This window comes from Lepisma saccharinum, chromosome 22 (genome assembly GCF_977018435.1).
Source record: "Lepisma saccharinum chromosome 22, izLepSacc3.1, whole genome shotgun sequence".
NCBI lineage: Eukaryota > Metazoa > Arthropoda > Insecta > Zygentoma > Lepismatidae > Lepisma > Lepisma saccharinum.
Genome location: NC_139250.1, coordinates 44,189,763 through 44,210,522, shown reverse-complemented (window position 1 = coordinate 44,210,522; position 20,760 = coordinate 44,189,763). Strand labels below are relative to the sequence as shown.

At 38.7% G+C, this 20,760-nt stretch overlaps 2 protein-coding genes across 2 annotated transcripts in view; one reads left to right on the top strand and one right to left on the bottom strand.

Moving 5' to 3' along the window:
• LOC146004690 (monocarboxylate transporter 14-like) overlaps positions 1-13,103 on the bottom strand; it is a 262,852-nt gene extending 249,749 nt beyond the window's left edge. Inside the window, exon 1 of the mRNA XM_083143632.1 lies at positions 12,778-13,103. The gene's annotated coding sequence lies outside the window, so the exon portion shown is untranslated. The remainder of the gene's footprint in view (positions 1-12,777) is intronic.
• A 745-nt stretch (positions 13,104-13,848) lies between these two features.
• LOC146004642 (high mobility group protein 20A) overlaps positions 13,849-20,760 on the top strand; it is a 30,895-nt gene continuing 23,983 nt past the window's right edge. Inside the window, exons 1-3 of the mRNA XM_083143544.1 lie at positions 13,849-14,037; positions 16,212-16,282; positions 18,094-18,244. Of these exons, the coding sequence (XP_082999670.1) occupies positions 13,915-14,037; positions 16,212-16,282; positions 18,094-18,244 (345 nt within the window). The 5' untranslated portion in view covers positions 13,849-13,914. The remainder of the gene's footprint in view (positions 14,038-16,211; positions 16,283-18,093; positions 18,245-20,760) is intronic.

The window sequence follows — 20,760 nt, the reverse complement described above, 5'->3', positions numbered from 1 at the left end:
ACATTCTAGACAGTCGACCACGTCCTGTTATCGTTATACTTTCGTTAATAATACGGGAGAAAAAATACGCGTGGAATGCTCTTGGCAACTAAATTTTTGTGTATGAATTAGGTTCATTATTATTATTATCATCATCATTTCTTTTAAAGATACACACTGAAGCATTTGTATTTTGGATATTTACTGTCTCTTTTCTTCCGCTTTAAACTAATCGCGGCGATGATGATAATGATGATTCCATGAAACGACAAGGGGAACCCCACAAAACTTTCTTAGTGCCATCAACATGAGTGTAAGGAAACTTTCAAACCAATGGGACAAGCGACACGGGATGTTCACACTGTCACACTACTGACACACACTTCCAGACTGTAAAATAACATTCATTGCACATGAGGGTCCAAGCAGCAAACGACACGTTCATATGGCGTATTCGCAAGCTACTTGTTACTTCGGTCGGAAAGCTCCTTAAAGGAAGGGTGCTCAGACCGAAGCGACGCGCTACAGGGGGAGTTCCCAACTAAGTGACAAGCGACATGGTGGCTTCAGTCTATTGGCAAGCGTTCGCTGCTAATTGTGCGAACAACAGATAGGCGACACGAAAAACCGCACATTACAACAACAGATCTAGGCGATACGATAAGTCACACGCGTCGCTTTGTCACTTGTGCGTCGCTCAAACTGGGCCATTTCCTCAATAGCTTGCAACATGTTGCCGTGGTTTGTTGTTTGCGCATGCGCGATGCAATGAGTGTATTGGTTTAGGGAGATTGTGCATCAAAGCGACAAGGGGCACGCGACACTTATCGCTTGAGGATTTCACCAACCGAACGCTGGCCTGTGCTTCCCGTCATGCCGCTACGATGTGAAATGTTGCTCTTGATTGGCTCGTTTCCAAGCAACATGTGTCGCTTCGGTGTGAAAGTTGCCTTGGACCGAAGGACTCGTGTCGCTTTGGTGTGAAATTCTCGTATCGTTTGTCGCGTGTCGCTTTGGTGTAAAATCTCCTTGAGGAAACGGTGCAGTCAGAGCTTGTGTCCCCGGTTCGAAAGGCTGCATTGATTACGGACTGCTCGCTTCAAAGCGACACTTGTAGTTTGTCGCCTCGGTATGAAATATCTCTCAGGATACTATTTATATTCTAATAACATAGAAAAATAAAACTCTAGTACACAATCCAACACCTGACGTCCGGAATCACTTTTCAATGTTTCTTCTTGTGTTACGCATACTATTTATTTATTTTATTTTACTTTTCTTTCCAAATTAATGTCATTTCGTGTGACTGCAAATCACTCCACAAATATAACTGTTTCCATCAATTCACGTACCGCCTTCCAAGACAAACAAATCTACATAATATATTCCAAAAACTAACAAAGCCGCATTACTTTCATAACAAAATTAGCACAGAGATTGATCGCACTGCCATCTATGTTTCTCATTCGTCTGGGGAACCAGTTTCTTGGGTCGTTTTCCACACTACGTTATTCAAGGCGCTGTAACCAGGACTTGAAGCTGGGAAATTTGTGGCGAATCCACCGAAGTTCATTGTAGGGAAAATTATCAACAAGGCACGTCATCACTATTTCAGAAGAACCACAGACATTCTAACGTTTCTGCTTAAAAGCGAAATGCCTTTTAAAAATTAGCAGAGTTATAACTAGACCTCTGATTATCAGGTTCTAAAAAGTGTGCTTTTAGGTCCCTAAAAAAAGGTTCCAAAAATCCTAAAATAGGTCCTAGAATCCTAAAATAAGTTATAACAATCTAAAATTAGGTTAGAAAAATCCTCAAGTAGGCTGTAAAAAACTTAAAATGGAACGAAATTCCTAAAAAATACTAATTAGATATAACTGTTAAAAAACTTCACAGGAACCGTAAAAAATTTTAGTCGATATATGTAACAACCAAATATTAATTTTCTAAACAAATTATCATTTGTACAGTTTACAGGACAGTATACTTTCTCTTAGTAGACAAGGCTTAAAAGCATTAAGAGTTGACAGTGCGGGGAGAACTGCGCCCTCTGTGTGCCGGTAACAGTTTTGTTTAGAGGTTTGTAAAAAAAAACATCGTAAATTTGGAGGGAAAACATGTTTGTAACACGCCAATTATTTCGTCACCAAACCGAGTAAACCTCAGAGATATAAAAATCATGTAAAACCTTAAAAAAAGGTTTATTTTAGACTTAAACCTAAAATAGACTGTAACAAGCAAAATAGGTTATTTTAGGCATTATAAAACTTCGTCAGTTGTTGCGGTTTTTTTAATGCAACGTTGACATAACTTATTTTTATTTATCTGCAAAGTAAAATATTGGTTAAAAACATAAAATCCGAGATATAGTTATAACATTTGTTGTAAACTAAAATTCCTACAATTACACCCAGTGGCGGTAATAGGGTTCATATACTGGTCGGGGGGCAAGGTGTCAAAACTGGGGTGCGGGCAAGAACAGATTACATAAGGTTTCCCTTGGTACATAAGGTTTAGCATAGTGCGAGAGCAAAAGTGGAAAAAGGTGGAGGGAAACTGTCCCCCCCCCTAATCGCCGCCACATCCTGATGAACTACTCTATATATTGTCTTGCCCCTTCATTTTACCATTGCCTGGCTTGCATGACAAAACGATATATATTTTTCATGATCCCGTAACTTTGTCCTATATACTACTGCTCAGATATTTCAATTGTTCAACCTTAAAAAACGTGCCACTTTATGTGAACAATTGTCGCTTCAGCAATACCAACATTTCCTTGAGATATATTATCATTTCTCAGGCGAACAGCTGGGTTTTTAATGTTGTGATAATTGAAATCCCTTGTAAATCAGGAAAATTTCTGCATGCAGTCAGATCCTCACTACAAATTTCCAACATACGTCTTATGCAGTTCCCGTCACAGAGGGGTAGCGCGTCTAACAATGATGGATCACTCAATATGGAAACTTTTATAATTAAATCGCAATATTTATTGTCTTAAGGCCGGCCCCCGTGGCGGAGTGGTTAGCACATGGCGCCACGACGCCAGGGGTCCCGGGTTCGATTCCTGGAATGGGCATGGACGTTTGTGAGTGTCCATTCATAAATTTCATCATATCATCACTCATCCCCATCTTCGCAAATTAGCCAAGAGTGGCACAAGAAGCGAAGTAAAATAAAGCAAATCAAATACAAATTATTGTCTTAAGAAGTAGCTGTTCATGTGCGACACTTCTTTACGTGTTTTTTTTATCCCTCGGTCCGGCTAAGCTGAGAGGAAATCAGTTGTTAAAGATCCAAGAACCAATAAATCCTAATGGGTTCTTTTAGGTTCCGGAAGAGGACCGGAATCTTTTTTCTGCACAATTTAAATTCGGTCCAAGTTTCGTATTGTTTCATTTCAATACGGAACTTGTACTCTATTTAAATTGAGCCGCAAAAAAAGGTTCCTGGACCGTATTGAAATTGATCCCGAAAAAAGGTTATTGAACCCTATTTAAACTGATCCGGAAAAAAAGTTCCTGGACCGCATTTAGATTGATCCGGAAAAAAGTTCCTGGACTGTATTTAAATTGATCCGGAAAAAGGTTCCTGGACATTATTTAAATTGATCCGGGAAACAGGTTATTGGACCGTATTTAAATTGATCCGGAAAAAAGATTCCTGGACCGAATTGAAATACTTTACATGCAAAAAGGATCTTTACGGTTCAGAACCCATTTACGCTTGCTGATTTTCTCTCCTGGACCGGAATTGAATTTATTTGAAATCCCTGGACCTTTAATATCCCTGGTGGAAAGGGCACTTCTAGCAGCCTTTTCGACCACTCGAGAAGTGGAGCAGGTAGAGACACCGACCCAGGACGACAGGCAGGTGTGCTTTTGTTTCTAGTTCTCTACGTCCTAGGCTCCAGCCGCTGAAACGGTTGAAATGATACGGTTTCAGGCAGTTCAGATACATGTCCTTCACTGTCCTAGCTACAATTTCATATCGACCGAAAATCTCGGGGGATATATTTCAGTAGTCGTTATTAATTACACGAGAAATTTTTCACAGGCACAGTGCGGTCCGTCATGAAGGTCGACGAATTGTTCGTGCCTACCTTGTTACGGCATTAATGGAAAAAGGGTGTGAAAGCTGCGATTGCTGCGAGGAAAAAGTGGGTGGTGGAGGGTGAGGGCACAGTGAACATTAGGACAGCACAGAAATGGTTCAAGTGGTTCTCGTCTGGGGACATGAGCGTGGGAGACCGGGTGCCATGGATGCAGATGCCCTGCTACAGTACGTGACAGCCGATCCAACCGTCAGTACACGGAAACTGCCACGACAGGTTGGATCGTCCCGAAGCACGGTGGTTCGTTCTCTTCACCAAATGCGTTTTGCCTCCCGACAGCCTCGACTTGTTCCCCACGAGTTGACACCACAACAGGCTGAACGACGAGTCTCCATCTGTCAACAATTGCTTCAAAATCCACGGGACGACAGCTTTGGGCGTCGAACTGTCACAGGTGACGAAAAGAAGATCTTTCTACGATATTCTGACGGTGGTAAGCAGTGGTTGCGGCCATGCAAGAAGCGATGCTACTTGTGGCCATGGTCATGTTGAGCATATGGTGAAATATTGATGGTCCAATGTTCCGGGAACTCGTACCAGACGGCCGTGCTGTCGATGGGAACCTTTACGCTGTAAAACCGCAGCAGGTCCGTGATGCTACGCTCCAAAAGTACCCAACATTGATTCATCGGAAGAGAGCCAGCCTTGTTGCAGGCCGATAACGCTCCATGTCACTGGTCACGAATTGTTGCCCAGGAACTGCAGGACTTGGAGGGAATTAAAGTATTGCCTCATCCTCCGTACAGCCCTCATCTCGCGCCATCCGATTACCATTTGTTTCGCTCTCGCGCATTTCCTGCAAAGACGACAGTTCCACACATTGGATCCTGTGGAAATAGGGGTGTGCGAGTTTTTGGCCTCGAAACCAGCCGAATGGTATCGTCGTGGGACGTGGCTCTCACGGAAGGTTGGCAGGAGACCATACAACAGAGTTGCCTATACTTTGTTGAATAAGTCCCATGTCTCGCCTTGTGTCTCCAGTCTTAATGTCGATGTGCAAAAACGATTGACTCACCTAGTAGGTACTCGTAGCAATGTGCAATCATTTTGAAGTTTCTTTACTTATGAAATACATACACACACACGCAGAATAACTGTATATATTTTTTGTTCAGTTTTCTCAATACGAAAGGTATAATAAGTAAATAAGAAACAAAATATATATCTTTTCGTTTTAGTAGTATTTTCTTCGAGCTTCCGCTGAGCCGAATGGTTAGCTCCCTGACTTTGGTGTGAGCCGTCGTGAGTTCGATCTCCGTTGGGAGCTCCACACATTCTGTGGACAACTGATGACCTACTTGGAAGCAAGAACGGCGCACTCCGGTCTAGGAGGACTGAAAACAGCGCGATTGAACACGATGCACGAAAAGACTCTCGACAGTTTTTTGCCCTCAACTAGGCGTTTGCGCCTTAGGGTTCAGTTTATAAAGGGTCGCCACGGTTCGGTATCGGACAAGCCCACAGTTGTATTAGAGCTCATCCCAAGAGGGGTTCATTGGTTGCAGAGTGTGGTGAAATAAGTTTCACTGGCCGTTCAAGCCAGGAGACGAAGGCTCACAACCGGTTTTAATATTTGGGGAGGCATTCCGGCCATTCGGATCATGTGTCGATCTAAACCGAAGTGTGCCGAATCGAGTAGGGAGCTCGTGTGTTACCTCTCGTTGGATTTCCTTCAAAGCGACTTGCCGGTCTGCGTTCTGAAAAACGGTGTCATGCCGACCGTTCATAATTAGTTTCTTCCTTAGTCTCTTGCTCGTGCGAGAGCTAATCTATATGGTTGCATGTGCACTAAAAAAGATTATTGCTCGAATGTACAAATCCTCTTGTTATTTTGTATCGTTCTGCTTCTTCGTCAATTTCATCTTCTACAGGCGATGAAGCTTGTAGACGAGTCTTCTTGGGTCAAGCTGTCCTAATTCTCTCGCGGTTGGATTTGTGTGATGCGGCTGTGCTGCTCCGAATTTCAGCCGGCTCCCAAGCATGAACAGAAACCAGAGAATCATGAGAGAACGAGGGAATATGACAATTTTCTCTCAATGCATATCATGTCAGGTGCGAAGCCCTGTTGATGGAGGAGACCTTCTTGCCAGACTCTGTCAAGGGCTTCCTCAATATCCATAAAAAGCTTGTGAAGAGCTTGCTGTTGAAGTTTACTGTTATCATGTCTATTAGGTGGTGGTGCTGTACTTGGGTCCCTGCTGAAAGTCGGGAAGTAGTCCTCTCTCCAGAGGACTTTGCTAGAGTCTCGCATGTAGAACTCTTTCAAATGTTTTGCCTGTTTTTCCTCCTTTGAGAATTGGGCAGACGATGGCAATTTTCCACTGTTCATATGCCTTAGCATGTCGTTGTAAATCTCCTTTATATAGACGAGCATCTTCCTAGTTCCATGCTTGAGAGCAGCAGGTGGAATGCCATCAATTCCTGGGGATCTGTTAGGTGCCATTCTGGATATATATTGTGCAACCTGTCTTGGCGTTACAAGATTTTACGTCACTGCAGGTAGAGGCTTGAAATTTTCTATCCAATTACCTACTTCTTTTGTTGTGCTGTTATGGTACGGCCAGGCGTTAAGAGCCATTTGATCTTCATATTCTTGTCCAAATTCTTCTGCCTGTCCAAGTGGGTCAAAAGACAATGCTCTTGCAGTATGCAGAACAGGTGTTTTCGTCCTGGCCCTTCTTCCTAGTATTCTTCCTTATCTTCCAGAATTCTGAGGAGCTGAACTGTGCCTCTACAAATGTGGCGTTCCATTTGGCCGTAATAGAGCGCCTTTTGTAAGACTTCACCTTACGCTGAATATGATCCAGAGTCTGTAATAATGATGTATCCAGGATTCTTGCGGCTTGCCCAGCGTTTGACTTTCAACAGGAGAGCTAGTGTATGATCTGTCGCTGTCACAAACAGGAAATGTGTGACGTAGAATTATCTCGCTTTGTGTCCATCAGTTAATGTTTTTACCTTGTAACCAACAAACCTGTGATTCGGTTTCCATTGTCAATATACAGGGTGGCTCAATAAGTCACTTAACACCCTCAGTACAAGGCCACTGCGGCATGGAATGTGAAAATGGCGATGACCAATCATTGCCTGGCCAAGGGGGAACCACATTGACGCCACCCACACGGTCGGCGGCCATCTTGATGTCCGCCATCTTGAATTCAACTTCAGAATTTTAAATGGGAAGGGGGTCGTGCGACATATCAAAATGGGCTAGAATTTCACGAGAAATGCAATGGTTAAGGTTTTTTCGACGTATCTTTAACCAGTAAAAAGTTATAACTGAATTCTTGTACCAATTTGCTCCTTTTCGAGGTGTTAGAAAAATGCCTTAAAATTTGTTTAGCGCATCGGTAATGCATCGAGATCAAAGTAACGTCTAGGGAGAGAAGTTCGCATGCCATTGCACACGATTTTAATCGGATACATCCATGAAGAGCTGCGCATTATAAATGGTTGTCGCGAACAATTTACAGTGTGACGCTTCCATTGAATTAAAAGTCCTTCACAGTGACAAGGCTAATGTTTATGTTCATAAGAAAGTTTATAAACAGAATATTCGATGATTTTTATCTGATAACCCATTTTCGACAGATCAAAGCTGAATGGTTAGTGCTGGTAAGTTAATGTTGTTGCGTGCTGTGTGGAACACGATTGGTTAGTCAATTTTCCATCAACGGAACCTTAAATGCTTAGGGCTACTTGGATTTGTTAAATAAACAGTTTTTTTCATCCTTGCTTATGGAAGAAGGTACTTTTTACAGAGTTTTTTCAATAGGGAAGAACACCAGAACACTTATGGGAACGTTATGAACCTGTTTTTGTCCAAAGTTAGTTATCAGATGACAAGGGTCGCATATTCTGTTTATGAACTTCCTTATGAACATAAACATTAGCCTTGTCACTGTGAAGGACTTTTAATTCAATGGAAGCGTCACACTGTAAATTGTTCGCGACAACCATTTATAAAGCGCAGCTCTTCATGGATGTATCCGATTAAAATCGTGTGCAATGGCATGCGAACTTCTCTCCCTAGACGTCACTTTGATCTCGATGCATTACCGATGCGCTAAACAAATTTTAAGGCATTTTTCTAACATCTCGAAAAGGAGCAAATTGGTACAAGAATTCAGTCATAACTTTTTACTGGTTAAAGATACGTCGAAAAACCTTCACGATTGCATTTCTCGTGAAATTCTAGCCCATTTTGATATGTCGCACGACCCCCTTCCCATTTAAAAGTCTGAAGTTGAATTCAAGATGGCGGACATCAAGATGGCCGCCGACCGTGTGGGTGGCGTCAATGTGGTTCCCCCTTGGCCAGGCAATGATTGGTCATCGCCATTTTCACATTCCATGCCGCAGTGGCCTTGTACTGAGGGTGTTAAGTGACTTATTGAGCCACCCTGTATTTAAATGTCTTGTAAATCCAGTCCCGATTAATGTATTTGTCCTAAACTTTCTCTATTACTGACTCTGAGAACAGTTTAATCGTCCCTCACCATTTCTGGCGACCAGCAACCAGGGTCAATAATCAAAGTAAAATAAAACAATTCATCAATCAGAAATATTTCTTCAATGCATCTTGCACTATAGTTACATGCAATAGTGTAAATGAAAGTTTAAGCTAATGTTCTTACTGTATTTTTGTACCTAAAGATCTCCAGCAAAAAAAAAATGTATCTCCCTTTGCTCACTTTGCACCAGAAAATGGCAAGACTAATGCAAGGGTAAATGGCATTTTGAAATTTCTACAAGAATATCAGTGGCATATTCTGAAAATTTGACATGATTTATCTCAACAATTATCATTTGATATATTTATTATTTAGATATAATATAAATAAAACAAAAGCAGAAATCCAACAACTTCAAATGTGCTGGCAATTTCTACATATATGAGAAAAAAGTTGGTTTACCGGCAGTATACCATTTAACATAGGAGAACAATATACAGGGGGGCCAAAAAGATGTTATCACTGAAATATATATGTCAAGGTTACGGTTAGTGTATTTTTAGGTATTTATTTTTACTGTAATTTACATATGTGTATGTATGTATGCGAATGGTACAAAGTGTATCTCAAGGATGCAGTGAACTACAGTTTCCATATAACATGTCTCCAATAATCACTTACAAGACATATAAACATATAACTCACCCTCCCTTCAAATTGCCATATAAGTGGTAACATCTTTATGGTCCTCCCTGTATTTTAATGGAACCAGACATCTTAGCTGAGTGCCATACTCAGTATTCAGGTTTCAAGGAGTCTTAGTACTATTGACCTCTCGTTAGCCTTCTCGATGATTTATGATATCCGTACTATACTTTGAGTGTTCTTCTGCCTTTTAACTGTCTGGAACCCCTGTCTGAGAAGTAACTGTCTGCTACAAGATGCACTGGAAAGAATTGTTCCAGGTACGAAGAAGATATCAGCTGGAACATTATTACTAAATTAAGTTGATCCTACGCTATTGGGCAGAGAACAAGGAATGAAATAAACCACGATTTGTTTACTTATTCGAGTTAGTGAGTTAGAGAAAACTAATAGCATATATACTGCTAGACAAAAAAAAACAGACACCTTAATATTTGACATCTGAATTGCAATTAGTTATGAATTACACTCTCAGTTTGACAGATTTCTGTAACTTTCGTTTTTGTTCTCATTTAACTTATTAATGTATGTAGAACATCCTCAAAGTTTGTTTTCTGTTGAATATATTTCCATTAATTTAGTTAGCCTTCGAATCAGAATGTATGTGTTATCACAAAAAATGCAAGTGTCAGTCTTTTTTTGTCCAGCAGTGTATTTTCCTAAATAGCTACTTGTGTAATTTAGAAGTAAAAGCATTCTCAATAATAGCAGAATCTCAATGCAAAGACCGGAGAGAAAATTTTTCATTGGATGAACCATCAACTCTTTTACCAGGCCGTTAACGGGAAAAGGTTGATTGGATTTGGTATATGTTAATTAATTGATGAAGGGAGATACACAAAGAACAACCATGCCTAGACTGGAATTCGAACCCAGGACCTCAGGCATTCAAAAGTTCACCATTGCAAGGCTTCTCATTTTGTCATTCTCACATCAAATGCTTGCACGAGCAGAGTAGATGAACTGGTTGGTGGAGGGGGAGAAGAGAGAAAATTTGGTATGGCAAGTAGGAGGACAATGAATACTTGGTAACATTCCTGTGTGTTACGACTTCTCGCAGGTTGTATAGGAGTACTAGGAAGTGAAAGTAAATGGTTCGGGCTGTCCAAGATTGGAGAAACTAATTAGCACAGTTAAAGAAAGCTTCACTGAGTATTAATTACCGGATAAAATATGATTTGAAATGTTACTTACACGAGCAGGTATTCTTGGTTTCTGGTCAACTGGGACACAAGTTTTCGCAGATTTCCATGCAGGACTTGAAGGGAGTTTCAGGACTGAATCCACTTATTACGTATCAGGTATTTAAAGCATGTAGGGACGTCATTTCAATGATAACAGTTCTAGACCTGACACATCTAATCTAACAACGGAAGGACTTGAGAATATTTTATCAATGCTAAGAGCCAAAAACGTGATCCACCTAACGTTACAATTAAATCATTTAGCAACAAAATACTACTTTGCACCCCATGCAGATGAAGTAGATATAGCAACAGCAGTCGGTATCCAAGACGACAGTAAACAAATGGCAGCTCTTGAACAAAGAAAAACATATAGGATTATAAGGAAGGGAAAAATCGTTCACCAGAAAACGTGCGGTAAGTAATCACTAAGACTATGAGGTATGTGTTGACAGACATGATTAAAAATGGAACCATGTAAAAAACGCCTGGGCACCATGAAAAAATCCAAATTAAAAAATCGGAACTTGAATCGAAAACTCTGGAAAGATCCTAGATAGCATGAAAGCTTGTGCTAGCTTGTCAAAGCCAGTTGGATATGGCAAGCTTGAATCAAGCTGACATGTGGCTTTTGACAAGCTTGTCATGTCACGCTTGCTGCAATTTTGACATGTGGTAACTAGTTGGCTTCAACCAAGCCTGATGCAAGCTCACAGCTTGCCATTATATGCTAGCAGCAAGCATCTTCACTTTACATGAAAAGCTTGTTTCAAGTATGAAGCAAGCTTACTGTGATATCTAGGATATTTGGTAACAGTTCGTTATATCGGAGACACATTAAAATCGGATATTTTGTGTTTTGCATGGTTCGTACTTACGAATTGTGTATTGCGGAATATAGTTCAAGGTGCCATTATGCTTTTTACATGAAAACGAACACAATTTTTCACATAGAGAGTAGTTTTTGTGATTCCTTTTTTCGCTTTCCTAGCACACAATATGGCGGGCACACGTTGACTACTATTGTCGGTATGCAGTGTTTCCAACCTTAGTCACCAAAAAATACCTAGTATCGTGTTCATCACGTGTGCAAATTGCACATTATGCACAGGTAGCTGATGGATAGCCCCACGAACAATTTCCGATAAGGTTAGGTTAGGCAAGCATAGTTAAAAAAAAAGGGGGTTGGAAACATTGACAGAGGGTTACGTCATCAAACGTATGGAGCATCTGGTTTACATAGGAAAGCAATGGCAATTGTGTGTCGGTGAGATATTTCTCTTGCAAAATACATGATTTCCTGGTCAAATAGATTCCCCGATGAAAGAAAATACATCGACGAACGTTAGAAAAACTCATTTCCGTAAGTAGTTTCTTGTGTAAAAATGAAGAAATGTGTCTCCGATATAACGAACTGTTACCGGATATTTGTCTGAGGAGATTCAAGTGCAATTTTTATATATTTTACAAAAATATAATCATATATATTTATTGATTTTTTTCCTGGCCTTATGCAATGTTACACCGTACCAGCATCGTTTTATATGTGAGAATAATACTAATAACATTTTATTTAAGAAAAAACATGTGTGTGTGTGTGTGTTACTTAGGATGCACACTCGTTTATACAGCATAACTTACCATGAAATAATTTGAGCAGTTCTCATGATGGCACAATAACAAACCAACGTGCAGAATACCCAAACATTTTTTTCCTAGTTACGAAGCTCTAAATAATTCAATGTTAAACTAGTAAGTAATAAAAAATTCCTGTGTACGAACAACACCCATCAATGGATGGCAGGCACGCGCATCCCCATAAAAAAAAAAGTAAAGGTTTAATTCAGTAACCCTCACCCAACAATTTCCACTTCAACTTTTCAAAGTCAGTATTCCTGAATGGAAATTGCTTCCCATAGGTGGTTTATGTAAAGAGCGAGAAACGTCATAAGTTTTATATATATATATAAACATACAAACCGTAACATAAAATTGTAAATTTGCACTTTCATAATAAGTAGAAATACATTTACTTTCAATAGTCTGAAGTGCATTAATATACGGGCAAAGTTTTCATGAAGACAACAAATATGTTTTTGGTTCCCTAAGTTCTGGAATGTTGTTTACTCGAAATTTGAACAATATTTTTAAAACGTTAATTGGTTCTTTATATTTTAATTCTAAATATCTCAGTCCACCCTTCTGTCATCAGCATAGCAAAGAGCCAAAAGGCTACCACTAGCATGAAGGACAAGAATAGCATTATTAAAAAAATAAACATATTTAAAGGACATTGTTTTTCAAATAAACATTTGAAACAAAACGGATACCTACTTACCTTATATTTCTTTGTGCTACCAACTCGAAGACAGCAGCATTATGTTTTGCAGCAGAAACTGAATTTTACGAATAATTTCTGTGACGATTTTATTTTTGCCGTGAATGAAGATTCACAAATTCCAGATAATTCGGGCGGTAAGTACTTTTCTTGGCACTAACGTATTAGAAGATTGGCTCTAAAGTATTACTATTTCGGTCAATGATATGTTCTTATCAAACACGGCCTTTGTAATAACTCACGCACAGCTACAGAACTTTCTTACAATTTTAAAATAATGACACCTTACAAATTTCACTGTCACAATCAAACAACACACGCCATTCGTTTCGGGTCGATGCGAGACTTGCGCAGTGGGGGATAAACAATCAGCTGGTAACAGTGTTGCAGATGTCAAATGGTACTGTATACGATTTTAAAATATCAAAATTATATTTGTTTTAATTATAAATGTTTCAAAATTTGTCCGTATATTAGCCACTCTAAAGTAAATTCATTCATCAGTTAACATTCTAACAACAAGTTCGCATTTGCGATTGAATTCATTAGAATAGTTGCGAGGTGAAGATAATGCGTTTCCGAATATCTGCAAAGCACAAGTATGTTTTTCATTTTAATATTCTTAATATTTAATTCATGTTACAATTAAATTGGGATAACAATTTTCATTTTTCACGTACCCCAATCATAAACATCGTTTTTGCTACTACGGTTCATTGTTCTATTCGCAGCAGAAGTAATATCTATGGTTAGCACCACTGATTCTCCTCACTCTCTTAAAGTTACGTGAATTGTTAGAATGTTAATTATTATTCTTCTTTCAGGGAAATATAAGAAATACTATTACTTTGAGTCATCTTTTGACATTTAGCAAGTGAATAATATAAAACGATGCAAAATTGTATCAGAATCAGAAGTCAGCATTAAGTATTTCATCTCTTTTCTACTTTCGACATCTGACCAAGTTAAGCAAATTTACTTAGCCATGTAATGTGAATAATATTACATTTGCTTCTAGAACGTCGTACCTCTTTTGCTTAATCTCGTAGTCAGAAAAGGGATAATCTGTGAAGCAAAGCGATTGGCGAATCGCACGAAGCAAAACAAAACTGTAATTTTCTTTCACCCTTATCTGATATGATAGTTCCAGGTTCAGCTATGTTATCCGACGATTCCGATGATGAAGTTGAGAGCGGTGAAGTTGATACCTATCGTCGAAAGTACCAGTTACTGTTAGAACGATGTGAAATTTTACAGCAGGTAATACATATATTAGAAGTAGTTTAGGTTTTAATGCAAATACGACTGTTTCGTAAGAAATAACTATCAGTGCCTTGAAATTTGTCCTTAAGAAATGATTGCGTGTGTGTTCGTGATTTTAATGAAATAAAAACAAGTGGGTTATCGACACATCTCTGACATTCCCAAAACCATAAATATAAATTATTGTCAATTTACCCCCACCCCCTCCTCGTAACCAAAGGATCCCAGGATTTGATCTCCGGTGAGATCACAGGGGAGTTTACTTTAAACTGTGGGTCCAGTCCCGAATAGTCTTATCTGAGGATAAAGTGGACATAAAACAACCTTTACACCTCCTCACCCATAGCTAGCGGCCATTTGTTGGCTCAAGTTCCGATTGTTTAATTCCAATTTCGGTATCGTCGACCCTCTGTACCCCCACGGTAAGGTGATGATTTGGTTTATATTCAGAATACCGGAAGTATCTCCGATTACTCTAAAATCCGGCATACTCACTAATTCTGGCCTTGTAATCACGAAACTGCAGTTAAAAATTGGCGGTCACGTCTACAAATTGCAAAATAAGCTTGTCAATTACTGCTATGCAATAACATGGAAACCATGTTTCTGATATGAAGACGTCTTCCTTTCCGCACAATGGTTTGCTACCGTAGTCATTACACAACGTTGCTGAAGTGTTGTGCAATAATTGAGACACCCATTGCATGGAGCGTTCATTTGCATGTGAGAAAATGGCGTATTGCGTAAAGTTGAAAAATATGTTTACCCCTCAAACCATTCACGGTTAGGTTAGGTTAGGCAAGCATAGTAAAAATTAAGGGTGATTGTAAACATAGTTTTGAAACGCTAATCATCGCAAAAAATAGTTGTTTTCTTCATAAATCAATGGTGTTTACTCCGTTCACGGACCCACCTTTTTTTTTTTTTTTTTTTTTTTTTATACTTATTTCGCAATTTCTAGACGTGACCGCCAAATTTTAACTGCAGATTCGTGATTCCAAGGTCAAAATTAGTGAGTATGCCGAATTTGAAAGCAATTGAAGGTACTTCCGGTATTCTGTATTTGCTCCGATGATTTTTGTGTCATTTATGAAGATTATGTTCTATACGAACGATTTGTATTGTTTTTAGCTTTAGGAGATTTATTATACTGGAGTAATGAGAGTTTTTTGATGGGACTATTTATGACGTCATTTTCATCGTTGCCAGCTGCATGTGATATGAAGGAACATGTTGTTACGTTGTATGTGTTTTGTAACTTGGAACCGTGTTGTAAATATCGGAGATTGAAGGTTGGCAATCCTGGTGTTACGTCAGGGAACGCGAGATTTACTGCAGACGATGTTTCGGTATACGAGGAATGCGTACGAGGTTAGTTAGGTAGCATTAGCATAAATACAATGGCAAATTATTATTTAGGCTAAGAGTACTAAACCTAGCTAGCCTAACCTAGCAACGTAGCCCCTGTGATGTCAGAACACAAGGTTGCTAAAGTGTTGTGCAATAAGTACTGATACTGCCCTGGATTTTCTTTGGAAGGTGGCCTTGTTTTTTTTAGTGTGGTATGTGCTATCAATGAAAACGTGTGATTAGTCTGCCAATTGACACATTTCGCCCCTGCAACCACGTACCAGAAAGTGCATTGTTTCAATGTTAGTACTTTTTAAAATTATATATATTTTTGTTCGCATTGGAAATAGTTGTTAGGTTAGGAGGGCCAGGCTTGGTCACAATAGTGATTTCACGTTGTTTTCTTAGAACTTTCAAAAATTTTGTATTCTCGTTCGTATTGGAAATGGTTGTTAGGTTAGGAGGGCCATATTTAGTACCGATAGTGATTTCACGTTTTTGTTGAGCCAGGAGTGTACTTTTTGCTGCTGTTTGGGTGATAGTAGTCGCGGATTAGGAGTTCCTTGTGCTTACGCGGGTCATACTTTGCGATCAAATATCTCCGTTACTTGTGTGGTTTCCTAATGCTGGAACCACTTTTATATTACGTAAAAGTGATATTTCAACAATAAATGTGAATGACATTATGGGAAAACTGCCGGAGCCTATCCTAATGCAAGAGGGGCGACATTTGATAACAAAATTTCCTGGTCCTGTCAACACACTGGAAAAAAAAGTAATTTTCTGTATAACATTATTGCCAGTGAACTTGTTTCTTACAGGATAACGAAAGGTTGGTGCACAGAATCCAGCAAATACGAAAATTGCTGAGACGGTCAAGGAAGGAAAGGAAGTAAGTATTGTACATAATAGGCCATGTAGAGTTTTCACAATTTGTTACAAATGTCTGTGTTACCACAGCATTCATTTTGTGAACTTTGATTTTCTGTGTAAAAACACTGTTCCTTCTGTGGTAGAGTAAGATGAGGTAAGTGGACTGACCTGTATTTGCTTCAGTTGTTGCATTATGGAATGTGGTCAAAATATTTTAATGTATCTACCATACTATTTCTGAAAAAAAAAAATGGCACAATTTTAATGCACAATTGTCAGAATTTGCAAGGATTTTGTTTAGCTAATATGTAGAACCCCAGAATGGTTTCCTTATTCATAAAGAATGACATGAAGTCTGCAATAGCACTAGTCTAAGAAATAAATGGGGTGGCCCAATTGCTCTGTTGCAGGGGCCACCCCATTTAATTCAGACACTAGTGCTGATTTGGGTGTTGACTGCACCCAACTCAAAATCCCCCTTCCTCAAGCACCATATTTCATCTTCTGACATGAGTGCAAAATGCTTCCATGTGTATGTTAGGCTTTTTAGGTAGCATAAATACACTACATTTATCCTAACTATGAAAGTATTAGCCTGACATCAGAAGACGAAATACGGCGCTTGATGAAGGGAGATTTTGAATTGGGTGCAGTGAGTGTAATAATTGTAAAATGTTTCATACTAATTAAAACATAACTGATAAGAGTGAGTTGGACATTGAAAATATTTTGATTTATTTTGAAGAATGTTAAAAAAAAATTTGGGTTGTCCTGTGACAAGTGACTGTCTTTATCTTCTTCACTCCAATGTTTCGATCCTGTTCCCAGGCCCTTCTTCAGGGCATCCAACGAATTAAAACATTAAACAAGGGGAAGGGAGGATCATGGAATTTTTTTCTGGGGGGGGAGTTATATTTTTTTCACATAATAGTGATGGCTCCACAAAAAAACACTGCTTCAATTTGAAATTATCATGTTCAACATCCTTATAATAATTAACATAAATTACTGTGACTGAAATAAAATTATGTGTGAAATATATACCTTTTTATTGGATATTCACTTTCCAGAAGGGCCTCCCCCCACCCAATTCTCTCCAGACATCTATGGAGAGGATCATGCTAGAATGTAAAAGTTTGGCTGACCAAGGTATAGAATACTGTTTGTGGAGCTCTGTTTTAAACAACAAATGATACTGCCTGAGCAACATGGGATCAATTCTTCTTGATTTCTTACTCGTTCACCCCCAATTCCCACCGAAGTTGTCGGGAATTTTACTTCCATGTTGATTGTTGAGAAGTTTTATTTTTTCACTTCCAACCTACTGTGTTTCTATATCATAATTGTTACAACTAATTTTCAATTTTTCTTTGCTTTTTTATAATCTTTGTTTATTTTTATAAACCTTTGCTAAATGTTTTAATTCCTGATACTTCCTGAAGAAACGGGTTTGAAACAAACAGTTAAAGGAAAGCCATTTGTAGGAACAAAAAGGTATTTGCACAGTTTGCAGGTTATTTTTCATAGTTGTAAAATGCTACATTTAGTCTATTTTTTCATAAAAAATAGCTGGTTTTATTTCTTGCTTGTTATATATTTTTGCATTTGGTACATAAAACATGTTGCAACTTTCTGTTTGAGTTCTTGAAAGACAACTTACTTCACATTAAAAATAAACATTTTTTTTAGATCTTTGAATTTTTTGGAAAATAAACAAATATAGGTCATTTGGAAATACCAACACATTAGATGTTGTGTATTTTGTGTTTCATCCACAAATGATGTAAATAACAAAGTGCTGACACTAGAGTATGCAAACCTTTGTTTCAGATTCCTGATGGACCGCTTAGACAAGCACGGAGACAACTGGCGAACTGCTCCTCTTCCTTTACCTCTTTCCGACGAGTACTCTTTGGCAGCTTCTGGAGGTCTCATACCAAAAAAGGAACCAGAGACACCAAAATCGAGCACTTCACATAAAGTAAGTGGGCTTGTAAATTAGTCAGATAATGATAAGCTACTGTCATAACCTGATTTATTTCATACTATTTCTTTTTTATATTAATGACTTTTTTATACCTTTTAGTGTTATTTTTCTTCAAATTTAACACATTCTGGGCTGGTGACACAGTTATGTGCCATTTGATATTGTAGATGTGTGCTTTCAATGCATAACTGCATAACTGTTCTTAATGCTTGTCCAACAATGACACCATGTAACATCCATTTCTATCCTCCCTTTCTTAAAGGTATGTTAAAAGTAGAAAATAGCTGCCTTTTTTTTATATCACTGGCTTCAATTACATTGTAGTTACCTAGTGCTGCACATGTCTCAGTCAGAGGTTCAAGTTTCAAACGTTGATCTAGCATGGATGTATCAGAGTCTTTGCCCCATCACAATTCCATCTGTAACCCAAGAAGTAGAAAAGTGACACAAAATAATAATAAATATACAAGGGCATTCTGGAAAGTTTTGTGTGCTATGCAATAACTGTGGCAACACTGCTCAGAGACACATGAAATTGGTGTGAGAATAATCGCTGATTCACTGACTGTTGCGACATCTAATGGTGTTTGCCTGCAACATCACAGCACACAATAATGAGTAAAATGCCAACGTACATGGTTGTATGGTTGAAACAACGTGCTGTAATTGAATTCCTCACAGCAGAGGGTTGTGCACCTGTTGACATTCCTTGACGAATAAGTGCTATCTATGCTGATGCCTGTGTGGATGTGAGTAGTGTCAGGAGGTGGGCAAGGAATCTGAAAGGTGACAATCTGGCAAGGACGCAATTCTTCAACATGATAGTGCTCGCCAAACACAGGATGCATTGCAGTGTCTCAAATTCCAACTCACCCGCCGTACAGACCAGATCTCGCACCTTGTGACTTCCTGAAGGACACCGTTACACCAGTGATGCGGAGGTGCGTCACCGATGCCAGGAGAAGATGCCTGATTTCTTCACCAACGGGATGCAACAACTTGTTAGACATTGGCATTTGTGTGTGGACAATGATGGTGACTAAGGTGAAAAGTAGTGACACCCTGGTAAAGGACATTGCAAGCTTTAAGAAGACATATAGTTCATGTAAGTATCTTGCATATTATTGATGTTATTGCGTAGGAGGCAAAACGTTTCAAAACACCCTTGCATTAATAATATAATAGAAATAGGTCTCATTTAGGGCTGAGCCAATACCACTTTGAACCAGAATCAATACTCAAACTATTGAATATATTGAAAGTTTCCCACTGCAACACTATTTTAGCAATTTACCAGAGCTTTGCTTTAAAATATTCATCACAAAATCCATCCATCCATATCTATTTAATATATATACACACACACACACACACCTCTCTTCAATGTTTATTTGAGCGATTATTTTCCAGAGTCTGAGTTCAAAGTACATAATTTCTAAAATATTTAGACTCAACAAATATGCCATGTGACATTTTTTTCAGACTCCATGAGACACCCAGACTCTGGAAAACTATTTGTTAATATCAGTTTTAAATTCCAACTCATACAACCCTAGTAACAATGATTACAATTTGTGATTACAAAACAATTTGTCCTCTTTTATGCACATGTCCATTGTTATAAAATTTACATGAAAATTGTAGTTTTTACAATATATATTGCATCCAATTAATTTAATTCTGCTACTAAGCGGAATTAGAAAACAACAGTACCCCTGATACCAATATAATTTTTTAGCTGGCAGTTAATGTGTTAAGCAACATCTGAAAAATATGTAAAAAATAAAGTGAAAGTATCCCCTGGGCAGTGCACCTTACCACGGAGTGTGGAGATAGGGCTTCACATATTTCTCAGCCAGAGTGGGAGTGAACTGATGAGCAACTTTATCTATTTGGTAAGCTTCTAGATTCACAGCTTCTTCTGAAACCATACGAATGAAAGTTTGGCTGTGTGAATGGAGGAGGTGGGTATATCATTTAGAATGTCTGTTTTAAACTTCTGTTTGAACTAAGAGAATGCATTGAGAACTCACTTCATGGCCATAGTTCAGTGTTGGGCATCAGAAATCCTGTGGCCTTCTTCTTGTATTGTATTTCAGTAGGGTATCTACTCACTGGGAATTCCAAGAATTGTACGTGCATTTTGCGTGAATTTTTATCCGTAGACGTGAAAAATTGCAACTTTCAATACTCTGACTCCCATTGAATGTCCTGAGGCAAGTTTTTCACAGTTTGGCATTTATGTGTATCGAGGAAGGAAACTAAAGCTGCATGGAAAATGAAACATAATTCAATCAGTTTACTTTGTTAGTGTCCTGTGCAGAACAATCTACTAGATAGACTGATATATACCTTTTAATTTATTTGAATTAGAATTTTTGGATAGGATCGGAATCACACACCCCTTTAAATTATTTATAATTTGTGTGTGGGGGGAGGGGGCAGGTTGGTGAGAGGCGGTACTATGCAAGGTTGAAATAGACAAGACAGCTACTTGTAACCTTGAATTT